We start from the raw sequence: 17885 nt of genomic DNA, 5'->3' as shown, positions 1-17885 counted from the left end.
TACAATACACATGCTAGACCCAGGGGACTCCAACAGCAAACATACATACAATACACATGCTAGACCCAGGGGACTCCAACAGCAAACATACATACAATACACATGCTAGACCCAGGGGACTCCAACAGCAAACATACATACAATACACATGCTAGACCCAGGGGACTCCAACAGCAAACATACATACAATACACATGCTAGACTCAGGGGACTCCAACAGCAAACATACATACAATACACATGCTAGACCCAGGGGACTCCAACAGCAAACATACATACAATACACATGCTAGACCCAGGGGACTCTAACAGCAAACATACATACAATACACATGCTAGACCCAGGGGACTCCAACAGCAAACATACATACAATACACATGTTAGACCCAGGGGACTCCAACAGCAAACATACATACAATACACATGCTAGACCCAGGGGACTCCAACAGCAAACATACATACAATACACATGCTAGACCCAGGGGACTCTAACAGCAAACATACATACAATACACATGTTAGACCCAGGGGACTCCAACAGCAAACATACATACAATACACATGTTAGACCCAGGGGACTCCAACAGCAAACATACATACAATACACATGCTAGACCCAGGGGACTCCAACAGCAAACATACATACAATACACATGTTAGACCCAGGGGACTCCAACAGCAAACATACATACAATACACATGCTAGACCCAGGGGACTCCAACAGCAAACATACATACAATACACATGCTAGACCCAGGGGACTCCAACAGCAAACATACATACAATACACATGCTAGACCCAGGGGACTCCAACAGCAAACATACATACAATACACATGCTAGACCCAGGGGACTCCAACAGCAAACATACATACAATACACATGCTAGACCCAGGGGACTCCAACAGCAAACATACATACAATACACATGCTAGACCCAGGGGACTCCAACAGCAAACATACATACAATACACATGTTAGACCCAGGGGACTCCAACAGCAAACATACATACAATACACATGCTAGACTCAGGGGACTCCAACAGCAAACATACATACAATACACATGCTAGACTCAGGGGACTCCAACAGCAAACATACATACAATACACATGTTAGACCCAGGGGACTCCAACAGCAAACATACATACAATACACATGCTAGACTCAGGGGACTCCAACAGCAAACATACATACAATACACATGCTAGACTCAGGGGACTCCAACAGCAAACATACATACAATACACATGTTAGACCCAGGGGACTCCAACAGCAAACATACATACAATACACATGCTAGACTCAGGGGACTCCAACAGCAAACATACATACAATACACATGCTAGACCCAGGGGACTCCAACAGCAAACATACATACAATACACATGCTAGACCCAGGGGACTCCAACAGCAAACATACATACAATACACATGCTAGACCCAGGGGACTCCAACAGCAAACATACATACAATACACATGCTAGACCCAAGGGACTCCAACAGCAAACATACATACAATACACATGCTAGACCCAGGGGACTCCAACAGCAAACATACATACAATACACATGCTAGACCCAGGGGACTCCAACAGCAAACATACATACAATACACATGCTAGACCCAGGGGACTCCAACAGCAAACATACATACAATACACATGCTAGACCCAGGGGACTCCAACAGCAAACATACATACAATACACATGCTAGACCCAGGGGACTCCAACAGCAAACATACATACAATACACATGTTAGACCCAGGGGACTCCAACAGCAAACATACATACAATACACATGCTAGACCCAGGGGACTCCAACAGCAAACATACATACAATACACATGCTAGACCCAGGGGACTCCAACAGCAAACATACATACAATACACATGCTAGACCCAGGGGACTCCAACAGCAAACATACATACAATACACATGCTAGACTCAGGGGACTCCAACAGCAAACATACATACAATACACATGCTAGACCCAGGGGACTCCAACAGCAAACATACATACAATACACATGCTAGACCCAGGGGACTCCAACAGCAAACATACATACAATACACATGCTAGACCCAGGGGATTCCAACAGCAAACATACATACAATACACATGCTAGACCCAGGGGACTCCAACAGCAAACATACATACAATACACATGCTAGACTCAGGGGACTCCAACAGCAAACTTAATCACTTTCGATGGGACTTCCCCAGCCAGCAGTGACACACCTTTACATAAAAATAATAAACTATGAATAACAAGTTTTCTTTTTTCAACCTCAATAGAATAGTGCAACAGGTGGCCTAGGATCTCCCAGGGCTGAGGTGATGGCTGAGACGGCTGTGGCTTTAGCGTCTGCTAATGTCAAACTCTTCTCAGCCAAAGTTATTGAGAGACTTTGCAAGGTTTGTTTTATATTTTCATTCATTCATTTTAAGTAAATGAATTAAGAATTTTATCAATTTTGTCAATTGTCATAAAGGGGATTACCACCTATCTGATAGGACAGTGATTAATTCACTATTGGTAGTCCTTGGCCATGTGCCTAAATATTTCTTTTGAAGCTGACCAGCCAAAACATAAATTATTAACTGTAAAATCATGATCTCACGACATACTCTTTCTAAATGACCAACAATGCAGGCAGCAGGACACCCTCAACACTATACAGTAGAACCTCCATTTTACGTACGGTACGGGGCCGGAAGGCGTACGTAAAACAAGGGATTCGTAAAATCGAGGTTGACCTTAAATTGTCCCCAAATACGTAGAAATCGTAGCTATAAAGGCTACCGTGTTTGCCTACTTTACTGTACAGCTTGCAGGTGGTCACTAGCTAGGCCTTGCCTACTAGAATATTCAGGCCAGGCTAGCAGGCCTAGCAAGATATGAGGCCTAACTAGAAAAGTACAGTATATACTGATGACGTCATCGGTTATTTTAAGCGTACGTAAAATCAAGGGAACGTAAAATCAGGGTACGTAAAATACAGGTTCTACTGTATATATAAAAAGGATATGTTGTATATGATTTATATAGTAAATAATAAGTCAATACCCTTTATCAATTAACATATGGAGCCAGCCCATTGGCATTATACATTGAAGGGGTTGATTGTAAATCATTTGATTGGAGTTGATAATAATAATGTATACCTTACAGGTTCTAGAAAAGACATGCAATGCTCCAACGCCAAATCTTGAAATGCATTTAATGTGGAATGACTTGGCTATCTTAGCCAGGTATCTGCTCATGTTATCATTCAACAACAGACTAGATGGTAAGTTATAATGTGATAATTCTTTGTACTCTTACCCAATCAAATCCAAAAGTGTTGAGCCAACTGAAAATTTGATTATGGTGTCCTGTGGTATGATATAAAACAACCACTCTGTTGCACTACTTAATTATTAAGTTGGACTTACATTTTATATATTATCATTTTTTAGTTAAGCTCTTTTTGTTTGTTTTGTTTTCATTTGTATGGGTTATTATTTGTATTTATTTCTTGACCAGTAATAATAATATGGAGAATGTAGATTACTGGATTGCCAATGCATGTTGTCTGTATACTGTTTATCAACAGCATTAAAAATAAATGTAAATCAAAAAGATGTTAAGGATCATGTATTTCTTTTTTAGTTGCTAATAATCTTCCAGCGTTATTTCATATAACGACGATGTTAGCATCTACAGGGCCGCCACCGTTGAGGGCGTCTATCCACGGACTTGTCACTAATATTATACACTCTTTGTGTACCTGCAGTCAACTGGAATTTACAGGTAACTAGAACTTTACTCTTATTTATGCGCCATAAAGGATGCAATACAAGATATTATTTATTATTCAATTCAATTCTCTATTTCCACATACACCACTCACATATACATGTACAAGGAGGAAGCATATTTTAAGTGAGGAGGATGAAATATTAAGTGTGTTCTTATTTCCTTCCATTACTTACTTTAGTGAATCACTTTTTATTTCAGGCGACACGATACGAGTTTTGCAGCTGAGTTTAACGGAACTATCGTTACCAAACTATTACGACCTCTTTGGTCTCGACAAAGACAAGTCTGCAGCCGTGACTGCATTTCGTTCCAGTTACAAGGAGAAGCCGTACAGTCCAAATACTGGCGACCCAATGCCATTGCCAAACTTAGAAATTATTACGGACACTCTTCTACTTGAAATCTTAGAGGTAAGTTTTTGAAGTTAAAATATCCTTTGTGTTTCCTTTAGTAGAGTCAATGTTCTTTAAAATGGTTACATCAGTAGATTAAGTTCATCTTATAATAGTTTAGTCCAGGCCCATCATCCCCATATCGACATTTGTAATTCCAATCTTTATCTGTTTCGTCATAATTTAAGTGTTTCTGAGTTATTGTGATTGTCTTTGTTTCTGTTAAACCAAGCTGTAAGTGGCGGATTTGTTTCTGCTGTTGTTTCTGGTTTTAAAAATAAATTTTTTTTAAATAAAATAAAAAATAAAAAAAGGAATTGTTTTTTATTGTAAGCAGCTTATCCTTCATTTGATATTAGTTTTTACGGATTGCATAATTATTTTGTAGGCTTGTATGAAGGACATTCCAAACTGCAACTGGCTTAGTGAGTGGACAAAGCTAACAAGAAAGTAAGATTCGTTTTTCAACTGTTTCAACTTCATTATTTATTGATCAAGAATCATATATTAAGTGAACACCATTTTGACCCAACAAAATGTCCATGAATAGGGATTAGCTGTTGTTTTACCAGAAAGTGTGCTCTTAATAGGGATGTTCCCTGAATAGACCCAACTACTCGATGTATAATAATATGCTCTTCTTACAGTACTTTTCATTTGTTTGTAGTCGATTCTCTCAACTATTTATTTATATTATATTATTTGTATTGTTAATGTTAAATAGACTGAAATGAAAATTGAATAAGGAAGGGTTCAACTATTCATTTACAGAGTTCGCTATAAATATAATTAACCTTAACACAATAATTGTTGCTTTAGTGGCAGTATTCATGTTTTTTACGTTCTTTCTTCCAGATTTGCGTTCCAACATAACCCTGCAATCCAGCCGAGGGCATTGGTGGTACTTGGCTGCATAAGTAGTACAACCAGCAACGCTGAAATTAAGTACCTACTCAAAATAATGGCTCAATCTCTCGAAAAGGTGCACCCTCAGGAACACAGTAATGTAGGCCTAATTGAGGCCATAGTGATTGCGCTTACAAGGCTACAACCTCTCTTACCACAAGTATGTTGTTGTGTTGATATTATTATTAACTAAGTAAGGGGGAAAATGGCAAAATCAGCACTGTGGTCATGTGACAAGAGTTGTCAAAGCAGTATAGATTATCTGATAAAAATCCTAGAAAGTAGGAACCTTTTGCCATTTTTCCCGGTCTGAACTATCAATAGTTAATATATTAGCTATCAATTTATACACATTCATCGCTATGTTTCTTTGTAGTATAATATTAGGCATTCTGTAATGGCTTCCCACTGTTGGATGTGTTTTAAAATAAATTAAACATTAACTTAAACATGGAAACATTAGCAGTACAATATATTAACATTATTTATATTTATGAATTTGTAGTTGTCTTGTTCTATGTCAATTATTGTTGATATAAAATGAATAAAAAAATGAAATCATAAATATTCAAAATCCAGGGCAACTACTACTCTACGGTGCCTTTTTTGCACAAGCGCCACTAGTTTGTAACCAGCTTCCACTCCATATCCGTCAATAAAGTCACTTCTAAAATCTCACCTTTTTCAATAATTCTTGTTTGTCTTGTGAGACATCAGTAAATAGCTTTTATATGTTTCTAACTGTTGACTCTTTCTCATTTGTAGAAATCTCCATTGCATCGACTTCTCTTCTGGATTGCCATCTCTGTACTTCAATTAGATGAAGTGACGCTGTATGCCGCAGGAATGGCACTCCTGGAACAGAACCTCTTGCAGCTTGATCAGCAAGGAGTCTTTGAAAATGAGGTAAGCTCACCAGTAACTATTATAATGATTCAGGAACAAGCCCACTCAGAGTCAGAAGCTCACCAATACCTGTCATTGATATTGATATATTGATATTTACTTTGCAGTGTCCGCAAGAAGTGTTCCTTCGAGCCAGAGAGCATGAGTCCTTGCAGCTGTACTTTGATCACATAGATAGGACTGTTGCTCTGAGTTTTAAGAAGCATTTTCACTTTGCCATTGTTGGACACTTACTCAAAGGTACTTTAATGTCCTCTTAAGCCTCGTCTACACTAAGTAGTGATGTGCCCAAATAATTATGGTAGTGTCCATAAACATGGGCACATCACATTTTTTTGTCACATAAAGTTTAATAGTGTAGACAGTGCTTTACTCCAATAATGTTAATTAGTATTTAAACTTTCAATTTATTTATGTATACTAGTGATTAACTTCAATTAACGGACATTTATTTTGCAGGTTTTCGACATCCAAGTCATACTGCCACGTCACGGACAATGCGAGTGCTTAACCTAATGTTAGCTTGCATAGCTAAGTACAGGCGATGGTTAGTATGAACTCAGCCAGAGGACCAATCTAAATGATTATATCAATATTGTATATTAAACCTTAAACACTTCGGTGTCAATCAAGGACTTAAGAAAGTCATGGCAATAATGAGTTGAACCTCAAACTTTGTGACAACAAAATATGAAGTTCCCATATATGGTAGTGAAATGCCCAAATGCAATAGTCATGACATCATCATGTCCATATATGAGCACATCACATTTTGTTGTCACAAAGTTTAATAGTGTAGACAGAGCTTTAATCATGGTTATAGAGATCTAACTGAGTGTTTTTTATTTTGAACAGTGACAAGTTTGAAGTAAGTAAAGAGAGTATAGCATACCTAATAGCCCTACTACCAGTCTCTGAAGAAGTAAGGAGTCGCTGCAGTACCAAACACCGCCATCCAGAAACCATCGAAGACGACCAGGGGCCTGTGTTCAGTGTAAACCCTCACCCACCCCCACCGTACCCAAGACCTACCTCACCGCAACCTACACCCGAAACCTCCTCCCTGTTTCTGCCCCGCTTCAGACCACCGATGCCAATGTACCCGTGTAATCCAAAGGCGTCGCCTGATTTTGGACAGTCTCGTCTTCCTAACCTGGATGTTAAACCTAAAGGAAGAATATTGCCCCAACCTGAACGACGCATTTCTACGGCAACGGATAATGTTCTTTTAGATGAGGACGTGTTGACGGATTACGATACAAGACTTCTGTTACTCACTGTATTAGTATGTACCTGACACTTGTTTTTTATATGGTTAAGCCTCCTATACAAACAGGATGTATTGGTTTTAACACTAATTTTCATAAGGTTATGTTATGTTGTTAATTATGTAAGGTGTCTTATTTATGGACCACAGTGGAAATAAGTTGCTTTTCGTTCCTTTCTGTGTTTTTATCCTTGATTGATCCACTTGATCATCAGAATGAATAAATAAAGTCTGTGGCCCTAGTCTTTAAGGACTGGTTCCTTGTATAGGCATTATTATTTTTTTTTTCATTTTGAATTAAACAAAAAACAGTAGTTAATGAATTACTTGTGTTATTAAATAAAAGCATCAATTTGTCTTTTCAATAATACTTGTATATTATTATATATTATATCTATACCTCTATCTATATATAAATCCAAAAGCAAATTACTGAAAAAATGACAATGCTGTGGGTATCAGTGGCTGGATCTCAATGGAGATACAAAAAAAAGCGAAAAGCTAAATCAAAACGATAAAGTAAAACAGAAAAGTTAGCAGAGCTTTCGGGCAACACTAGCCCTTTATGTCCAAGTACCTTCACTTGCATTTTGTCAGTATTTTGCCTTCGGATTTATATATATACCTTAAAAAATATTTACATTGTTTACCAGATCAATTATCTCATTTCCAACTTATTATTTAAATAATGTTTTTTCATAGGCTACCTTAGGGCGTAATGCTAATGAGAGTGAAGCACGTATTTTGTTTGAATATCTGGCAGAGGCAAGTCAGGTATTTCCTAAGGTCTTCCCCATTGTGTAAGTATCTCTATTATAAAGCTCTGTCTACACTATCAAACTAGTTTGATGTGCCAAAATATGGTAGTGATATGCCCAAATATAGTAGTGATATGACATCATCATGTCCATATATGGGTACATCACATAAAGTTTGATAGTGTAGACAGAGCTTAAGCTTTAAGTTATTAACCAATCAAACAGTTTCCAAAAGTTTGAATCTTGGTTGGGTCGAATTTTCTCATCTAGATTATTTGTTCAATTTAAACTATACAACTTCTCTTGCATTATGCAAAAGAACACCATTGAGGGCGTGTTACCTTTTGTGTTTAGAAATAACGCACAACGTGTTTTTTTCTTGTAGGCATAATTTATTAGGATCTAAAATAGTAACAGCATTAAAGGAATTTCCAGATGGTGCTACGTTGTCGGCTGTCCAATGTATTATAGAGAATAGTGTTGCCTGTGATGATTCAGCCAATCAGCATTTAGCTAATTTACAGAGTAAGTAAACTGTTGACCAATCAGAATGCTTTAGTAAATATAGAATATTGTGATTCAGCCAATCAGCATTTAGCTAATTTACAGAGTAAGTAAACTGTTGACCAATCAGAATGCTTTAGTAAATATAGAATATTGTGATTCAGCCAATCAGCATTTAGCTAATTTACAGAGTAAGTAAACTGTTGACCAATCAGAATGCTTTAGTAAATATAGAATATTGTGAATCAGCATTTAGCTAATTTACAGAGTAAGTAAACTGTTGACCAATCGGAATGCTTTAGTAAATATAGAATATTGTGAATCAGCATTTAGCTAATTTACAGAGTAAGTAAACTGTTGACCAATCAGAATGCTTTAGTAAATGTTTGTGATTCAGTCTTTAGCTAAGTTATAGAATAACATTTAATATCATAATTTGTTTATTTTATAACACAGCGTCATGTTGATAAGGTTCCTTGTGCATAGAAATTAATAAAGCTATTTTGTTTTTTTCAGGCATGGGCTTTGGAGGCCTTTGGCGGTTTTCTGGACATTTTGCCCATGTAAGTCCTATTATATTTAAATGGAAAGTCTATCTGAAAATACTTTGTATTTTATACATTTTGGAAACACGCCAAATGTTTTGCAATTTTTTAAATTAGTTTATATCAGCTGCTGCTTTTACGGATTTTTTCGAGAGCTTTTCCAACTTTTGTAAGTCCTTGATTGACACCGAAGTGTTTAAGGTGATGTCATGAATAATGTTGACATTGTACATAATAGTATTATAATTACATCATTGATTGATTGATAGAGTTTATTGATTGATTGATTTTAATTGATTGATTGATTTTGATTGATTGATTGATTTTAATTGATTGATTATTTATGTTTCAGTGTGGGCAGCTTGAAGAGAAGGCTGAATTATTTACCAAATTATTACGGGCGATAATTAGCACGTGTATTCCAGGAGAAGAGTTAGAACCGGACGAATCAAATGCATCAAGTTTGTTAACAATGTCAACAAACGTTAGTTTATCAAGCTCTATGTCCTCACTCTCAATGTCATCATTACAATCTCCGACAGAACTCGATCATTTTGATCTGACGGCATCCGTTGTCGGCAGTCGTTTTCGTCACGTGTCTTCACCGTCAAACGAAAGATTAGGACGTAAAAACCAGACAGGCGGTAGATAGCAAGATATTTTACAGTTTTCAAGTTTTGAAAATCATTTTTCCAGTGACAGCTGTTTCTCGATGATAAATATTTATAGAAAAATAATGAATAAATAATAATAAAGGTAGTGTATTTATAATTTTCTGCTGTAGGATAGTGATAGAGTTGTGCGGTTTATTCATGGAAAACTGCAACTTACTTGTTGCCTTGTCTAGCTTAGGTTTTCACATTCAGAAGGACTTGATAACCAATCTCTAAGTAAAGTTCTACTTTATTTTTATGATAAGATAAATGTATCAATGGAAAATTGATTTACCAATGTATATGTACTGCAATAAACATATATTACAATCGTAATCATGGATTTTAAGCCATTCAATGGTATGTACTATTCAAAGGAATGTACTATTCAATGAAATGTACTATTCAATGGAATGTACTATTCAATGGAATGTACTGTTCAATGGAATGCACTATTGTATTCAAAATCTCTCTATCCATTTAACCTCCTACGTTAAATAAATTTGTATTTAAAACAATTACAAACAAATTTCATTCAATTTGATTTTTCAATTACTAAATTGATTATTATATTCAATTATTGAAAACAAATCATGATTTTATTGTGTAGTATTTCTCCAACAAAATATTTACTGCAACTATTTAATTTTAAAAGGAAAATACCACTACATAACTGCAATCAATTTGACCATTCAAATAAGTATCATTCTAATCCTGTGGTTCAGTATTGCATGGATAAAATAGCCACTTAAAATAACATTTACTAGATTTATGTAGATAAATTTTTGTAACTTATTTAGAAAGCATAAATACACTACCATACATTTTGTCTGACAGAACAAATATAATAATAGTATATACCAACATTACAGTCACAGATTATAAATTTCACAAGTTTGAGATGAGTCTGATAAGTAAAACACTGTTGAATGTTTGTGGAAGATTCAACCAATCAGAGGCTTTGTGGTAAAAATTGTATGGCAGACAATAATCAGTCAAAACGAGGCAGCTGTGCCTTGGTCAAAAGTAGATCATGATGGAGAGTGTGATGGCTAAGATGATACTGGACCTTGCATTTTTTAATTGATTTAGATTATGATTAGAAAATTATTGTTTATAAAATGTGAATTAACCAGACTAGGAAAATAAAAGCATAGGAGGTAAGTACTGCCAAACTGGGAATAGGAGGTAGGCCTATGTTTATTAATGTTAAGTCTAGGCTAGGCCTAGTTAAAGTAAGCCTGGTTAGGCCTAGCCTAGATTCAATTCAGTCTGCCTGGAGCCCCAGGTGACTTGGAGGTCTAAAGCCTACATGATGAATGTATTTGGTAATGTATTATCATTCATTGTCTGAGCATGCATTTCATATGCTTATGGTCGTTTTCCTAGTTCATTGGTGTAGGCTAAATCCATAATTAAAATTGAAGTCTATTGAAGGTATATCTTCCAATACTATTCGCTGCTTTTAAAAACCAAAATTTAAACCTGTTAGCCTTACTAGATGGTGACATAATGGCCATCACTTCTTCTTATCAACCCCTTTGATTAACCTTTCTTAAGGAATTATTAAGTTGTTTTGTAATCTATCATTTTTTACGCTAGCAACAAACTATGATTCTCTGTAATTTTTGTTTATATATATTATATATTTATATGTGTGTATTTATAAGTTTATATCACATACCCACCCCAAGCTTTTGTGCAATCACGTTTAAATTAAAAGAAAAAAAAATGTTCTTTTTATATAAAATTTAGCGTTAACAAATAATTACACCAAAACCACCGAAAATATTAATTCACAGTCCACATTATTTTATTTATTTCACTTGTTTTAATTGATTAAATATAGTACTTACTATTTTAATATATATATTTGGTAGTATATCAATTTTGTATGTTCAATCATTTTAAGTGCTGTCTTCATCATTTTAAGTAAGAAGACTTAAACTGTGTATTGAGTGGTACCAGTATTAGTAGTATCAACTCAGCCAAATGTCAAACCCTTTAATTTCACAAGTTATATAACATTCATTTTAAATTGTGCTAAATAAGCTAATATGATGACACGTTTCTACCAGTTGAAATAGTAAGAATTTGAAAATCATGTTTACTAAAAACAGTCAAAATGTTTATCCTATGTTGTTGATGTTCATAGTTCATCACTTCACCATATTGACAATACTCTATATAAAAAGATTATGTCACTAAATTGTTACCAAGTTCTCTAGATAAAGCCAAGACGAGGAACAATTTCATTAACAAATTTGGTTAGCCATAACTGCTGATTAATCTTAGTAGGATTGTATACCATATTTAGCTACCATTTGTTAATTGAGTAACAGTAAGGCAGTATTGCCATGTAGCATTTGGCTGTGCTACCCTGGTGAAAAAGTTCCCTGCAAGGGATAACCAATGACAGAATCACATGAGAAATGTAAAAGAATTAAGTGTGTTCAATCATAGATAAGATATGATCACTATAATATATCTATGGTTAAATTGTTACTTCAGTAAGTTCTAGATAAAGTGATTACAAATCATCACAGGGGCAAAGTAAAACAAGAATTCTGTAATATTAAGATGTTTTTACAAAGTGTACTATATCAACACCACATTGAAGAATGATGGGATTTCTACTGACAATATATTTAATTTGAACAAACTATTTACTGTACTGGTGTGTACACACATTGTTGTATTGTGAATATTCCTAATTTGATTAGTAACTTATAAAGCCTTGTTCTGTATATGTCCACCACAAGTTGTGGTATAGTTGCTTGTTTACCTACATTGTAATTATATTGTTATATTTGTTTATAATAGCTATTTGACACGCCCTCTATAATCAGACTTTAAACTGTCCGTTTCTACAACTCGGTTAGTTTTATACATTTTTTTTTCTAACCCTGTCTCAGGAACCATAATTCATACCACATCTTTTATAATTAATTGTATTTTTCTTTTCTAAAAGAAACATTTCAAGAGTTTAACTATATGTTTTCAAATTGTATATTATTAGTGTGTGTATCAATATCAGATATTTTATTTTAAATAATCATTAATGTACAGTTAATTCATTCTTATATTCTGTTTTACTGTACAAGGTCAAAGGTCAATTTTTCTCCTTGTATTTATGATAGACAAAAATGTTGTAGTCTTGTAAAGTATATTAGAGAATATTATAAAAGTCAATCCATTTTTAGCCACAGTAATTATATAATCACAGTCTGTCGATTTTAATCAAAAAGATTTGTCGGGGAAAATGTATTCCAATAAAGAATGACAGTTTGTCTAATCTTATTATGTGGACGTACATATATATATTGGTGTGGTTATAGTGGCATGTAGTATTTGTAGAGACTTAGGGTTACCACTGAAATTGAATTTGTACAAACTTAGGGGTACCATGGACATTGAATTTGTACAAACTTAGGGGTACCACTGACATTGAATTTGTACATAACTTGTACTTGGTATATGCAAAAACAGAAGCCATTAATTGTGGGGAAATATCATTATTTTGTGCCATCGAAATTGTATATTAAAATAAACTACCGAATATTGAAAAGTAGTGAAGAGCTGCAAGTTGGATTTTTTTTAAATTGTGATGAATATTTACTAACAAAACCTTATTCATAATGATGATGAGGTAATGATTTGATTATATCATGAACTAGGAACAATGTAGGCCTAAATCCTCTTTTATTTATACAGTATTATAGATACATTTGATTTATTGAGTAGCTTAAATCATCTAATGTATATTTTTCCAAATGCAAAACACAACAAAAAGGTTCTTTTCATTATTCTTTTATTTACAAAATTTGTTTTCATTATTTTAACAGCAGATATGACTAGTAATTTTCAGGAAAGTAATCAACTTTTACGCACGGCCGAAAATCTAAAATCGTTTTAGGTTCGCAGAGAATCAATCCTTCACTCTTCAATCCTTCCAAAAATACTTGAACCTAGAAAACAAAATGTTTAAATGTTAATACCGTACGACATTAGTTGCTAAAATAGGACCCGCCTAGATCTAGGAGATCTATCTTCTTATATCTAGTTAAGCGTGGTTCCAACTAGAACACAATGGGATGCAGCGACGTATTGACGCAAAGTGCTGTATTGCTTAATCACAAGTGGGAACCGATGATGCAACAGTGCAGGTTTGATTTCACGCAATCAAAATTATTGGAAGGGCATTTTATATTGCGTTGCGTCGCTGGTGGGAACCAAGCTTTATTTATTTATTCAAGTATATAAAAAACATTACAAAAAGCAACACATGTCTGAAATTATTGTAGTACATATTATAAATCGCTCATATTCATATATTCATATTCATTTATTATCCAGAAAAATAAAAACAAAACAAAAAGAAGCATAGAAAAACGCAGGACACTATCCTGGCGAATTGTCAAAAAGCAAAAATATCGCTATAATAGACTCTCCTGATAGAAAGTTATTTAAAACTTTAAAATAAGCAGCCTACTTCGTTTTAAAATGATGATGTTGAAGACCTACCTTCTCATACGTCTTCCACTCTTTTGGCATGTCAATGTGTACATAACTAATACCAAACTGTAGACATCGTCGGCCTAGAACTCTTCCAACTGTGGACGCAGCAATCACATCACTGGTGCTGTAAAGATGTTTCCTGATTGCCCACTCCATTGTGGATGCTGACGCTACCATATTACCATTATAGTGTTCTACATGTGCATTTACATGTCTGTTTGTCGTAGAATAATGTAATCTGACAAAAAACAACTTTATTTTACTATTGAAAATCAAATTTATTTTAATAGGAAAAAAAACAATCAAATCAATATAAGAACAATAAAATGAATCCAAATACAGTCAACTCTCCTAATACCAGACTCTCTGAAAACCAGAAACTCACACAATACCAGTCTAAACATCATTTTAAGCATTAAAAACACATTCCGAATACCAGATTTTCCAGAAAAACTGATATTTGGCCAGCCCAAAGGTGTCTAGTATTGGGAGAGTTGACTGTACTGTCATATTGTATGGTATAAAAAATTATTGCTTGGGATTTTTATTATTTTTTATCAATGTTTAGAGGAGTAGAAAATGATGTTGTTTACATGTGCCAATATCTCTTTTTTGGTTCGCTGCAATGCCAGCCTCCATCTTTGCGAGCTATTGCCATCCTCTCCAAGTTACGAGGATTACGATTGATTAAGGTTTCAAGTATTTTGACATCGTTTTTGGCACACTCATCCTCATCAACCATTGCTAGATTTTGTTGACCACCTGAAAGTGATGCAAATTGCTTTCCTCCAGATGATGCAATACATCTTTGAATAAAGACTAATAAAGAAAAACAAAAACAAAAGAAAATAAATTAAATAAAAACATTTTTTAATCAGTTTTTCAATTTCAATTTTTTCAAAACGTATGCTGGTAAGCTTGGTTTTCATGTAGGTTACGATTATGTTGGTGTATAATAAATCTATTTTTTTTCACAAAAATCCTACGTCGCCGTAGCTAGGCCATCCAGGTCTAGGCCTAGGTGGCATTGGCCATTCAATAGTCAACACCACCGGATGGGAACTCGAGCCAGTCTCATCACTAGTCGGCCTTTATTAATATTATGATGAGGCCTAGCCTAGCTCCTAGGCTAGTTAGATAGAAATAACGCATAAAATGCAATTCATTCCGCAAATAATCAATAAATATTGAACAAACTTTAAGTTAAGGTTATCCCGTCTTACCACAAGAAGTATGAATTGGTGGAACACGAGAAAGGAACTGTGTAAATAAAGCCATTTTATGCACGTTTTTTCTAATGTTTTCCACTAGCTGCTAGCTGTAGAAAATTAAATTGCAACAGCGACATCTATAGTTTAGTCAACCGCGACTAAGTATATAGACCAGTCGTATTTGAGGTGTAGGTGTCACTTTTTGCAGAATTTACTTCATGTACTTTTTCTGGGGTAATTTTGGCTGTAGAATACGAATATGAATGTTGATCGCGACGGGGAGGGGGCGTTTTTGAGATATGAAGGGTCAAAGGTCAAATTAGGTCAAATAAGTCATTTTATGAAGAGGAAATCGTTTAGATATGTTAAATGCAACAGAAATGTGTTGTCTAGTTGATATAGTCCAAATAAACATCATATCCAAAATTTATCGAAATCGGACACCGGAAAGTGGGTTAATTGGCATAAATTCAAAATGGCCGCCATTTACCATTTGAAGTTCCCATATCTCCTCAACGGTTGGTTTTAGACCACCTAAGTGCATTACGAGTAAATATAAATGTGACATTAAACTTTCAAACTAGCATATTTAAATTACCATATGACGTAACTATGACGTCATAAGGTAGTTGTGACGTCATATATTATGTTATAACTGCTTAAATGACATTATCCTATGCTAAAAAAAATGTAGAAACCGCAGGAAAACAATTTTCTAACATTTTCCTGTTGAAATGAACATGATACGGTCAGACATCAAAAAGGTTAATTAGCATAAATTCAGAATAGCCGCTATATAAATGTGGTATTAAACTTTCCAATTAATATTTAAATTACCATATAACGTACCTATGACGTCATAAGTTAGTAAAGTATGATGTCAAAAGAATGCGCAATTGGCATATTCTAAGAAAAAATATGTTTTAAATCTCATGAAAATAGTAAAACATCCAGGTTAAGATCATCAACTGTGTATCCGCATGGGCTCTATCCCCTCGTCGGGGAGCCTATCCCATATCTGGGAACACAGGTACTTTTTGTCGAGTCGGGGAATACTGTAAAAATCGTTGGCGTTCACTTCGTAGCCTCAGCGCCTAGAAAACCGCGACGTTCCATTGACCGCGAGTACGTCGGAGGGCTATTATGCATTCATTATTGCCAGCTATCCAACTATTAAACAATAGGTACGCACTTGTCTGGCGGTATCCCTTTGTACGAATCGTTCAACGTTGTGTCCAAACGCGTGATATCATATTCCATCCAGGGACCAAAATGTGTCGTAGTATTACTTTCCAGGCGAAGTTTACTGACGGTTACGTTATGTACTGTGTATCGACGTATGCTACAGCAAAAACGAATTATGTTAATCTGATACGTTTGTAATGAGTTTAATGTCGTTTAATTCCACCCTTACCTAAAAGCCATCCTAAATCTGGAGGGGCGAAGCAAATTTGGTTAAATGACACCTCTAGATGGCCGGAAATGGTATACTCTCGCACATAACATTCATGATAAATAGCACCTCTAATTAGTCGGAAAAGACACTCTCATGCAGCATGCTACCAATGAGCAAAACGATCGTATTCGTACCTTTTTTGATCATTCACTTGCGTTCAAGTTCAATGTGAACGTACGTACGTCTAGGGGAATCCCCCAAAAAAGCACTTTGTGTGAGAAGGCAAATTCAATGCTTATTATAGCTCTACCTATATTTATTTACAGCAATTTGAAGAAATTAAATATTAATCAATCTTCTAATAGTAACCCACACTCTAATAATAGTAACCCTCCTTTTAATAGTAATAGTGTAACCCAGTCAATAGTCAATCTATAATAATAACAACCCACTACTCTGATAGTAATAAGGAGATAATGCATGTTGATCTCGGGTGTGGGGAAGGATTGAGTGTTTTTGAGTTTATAAGTTAGTTAGATAGTTAGTTCTGTTCAAACAAATGTGTTTATCCGTACTGTTTTATTATTTTGCTATGAGCTGCTGACCGGAATAGTTGGGGTGGGTTACTATTTTCAAGTAATAGTAACCCACTACTCTAATAGTAATCCCCTTCTAGTAGTAACCCACCCTAAAAAACAATCAAAGAATAATATAATAACCCAGGGTTACAATTAGAAGATTTACGGTATACTTTATGCATGCTGACTGCCGTGATCTAAACAATATAGGTACGTACGCTATTGTCTGGCGGTGTCCTTTGTACGAATCGTTCGTGCCCCAGCTCACTTTATGAGTACGATACACGCATCAATATCATGTTACATCCAGGGATTTCAGGTGAAAATCGGCAATTCATTTGCAACTCGTAAATTTACAGACACGTATCGCTCGACATACGCTCATACAGTGAAGAAGGTATCGAGTTATTCACGAACGAATTTTTCAAATTAACCTTTTGT

At 35.1% G+C, this 17885-nt stretch overlaps 2 protein-coding genes across 2 annotated transcripts in view; one reads left to right on the top strand and one right to left on the bottom strand.

The window, feature by feature from the left end:
* The window catches only part of LOC140045504 (neurofibromin-like), a 51915-nt gene extending 38491 nt beyond the window's left edge, over positions 1-13424 (top strand). The window contains exons 38-51 of the mRNA XM_072090439.1: positions 2304-2423; positions 3181-3298; positions 3661-3801; positions 4009-4220; positions 4591-4652; positions 5058-5268; positions 5874-6014; positions 6122-6254; positions 6474-6561; positions 6870-7299; positions 7984-8081; positions 8425-8564; positions 9060-9106; positions 9441-13424. Coding sequence (XP_071946540.1) covers positions 2304-2423; positions 3181-3298; positions 3661-3801; positions 4009-4220; positions 4591-4652; positions 5058-5268; positions 5874-6014; positions 6122-6254; positions 6474-6561; positions 6870-7299; positions 7984-8081; positions 8425-8564; positions 9060-9106; positions 9441-9740 — 2241 coding nt within the window. The 3' untranslated portion in view covers positions 9741-13424. The remainder of the gene's footprint in view (positions 1-2303; positions 2424-3180; positions 3299-3660; positions 3802-4008; positions 4221-4590; positions 4653-5057; positions 5269-5873; positions 6015-6121; positions 6255-6473; positions 6562-6869; positions 7300-7983; positions 8082-8424; positions 8565-9059; positions 9107-9440) is intronic.
* Positions 13425-13534: 110 nt separating this feature from the next.
* On the bottom strand, positions 13535-15571 carry LOC140045505 (large ribosomal subunit protein uL18m-like). The gene is made up of 4 exons (XM_072090440.1): positions 15483-15571; positions 14853-15078; positions 14266-14497; positions 13535-13709 (listed from the first exon to the last, which is right to left on the bottom strand). Exons 1-4 carry the CDS (start codon positions 15535-15537, stop codon positions 13596-13598), a joined length of 627 nt encoding a protein of 208 aa, XP_071946541.1. The 5' UTR covers positions 15538-15571; the 3' UTR covers positions 13535-13595.
* Between the last annotated feature and the right edge of the window lie 2314 nt (positions 15572-17885).

Source organism: Antedon mediterranea, chromosome 3, assembly GCF_964355755.1.
Source record: "Antedon mediterranea chromosome 3, ecAntMedi1.1, whole genome shotgun sequence".
In the NCBI taxonomy this organism is placed as follows: domain Eukaryota; kingdom Metazoa; phylum Echinodermata; class Crinoidea; order Comatulida; family Antedonidae; genus Antedon; species Antedon mediterranea.
This window is presented reverse-complemented; position numbering and strand designations above follow the sequence as displayed.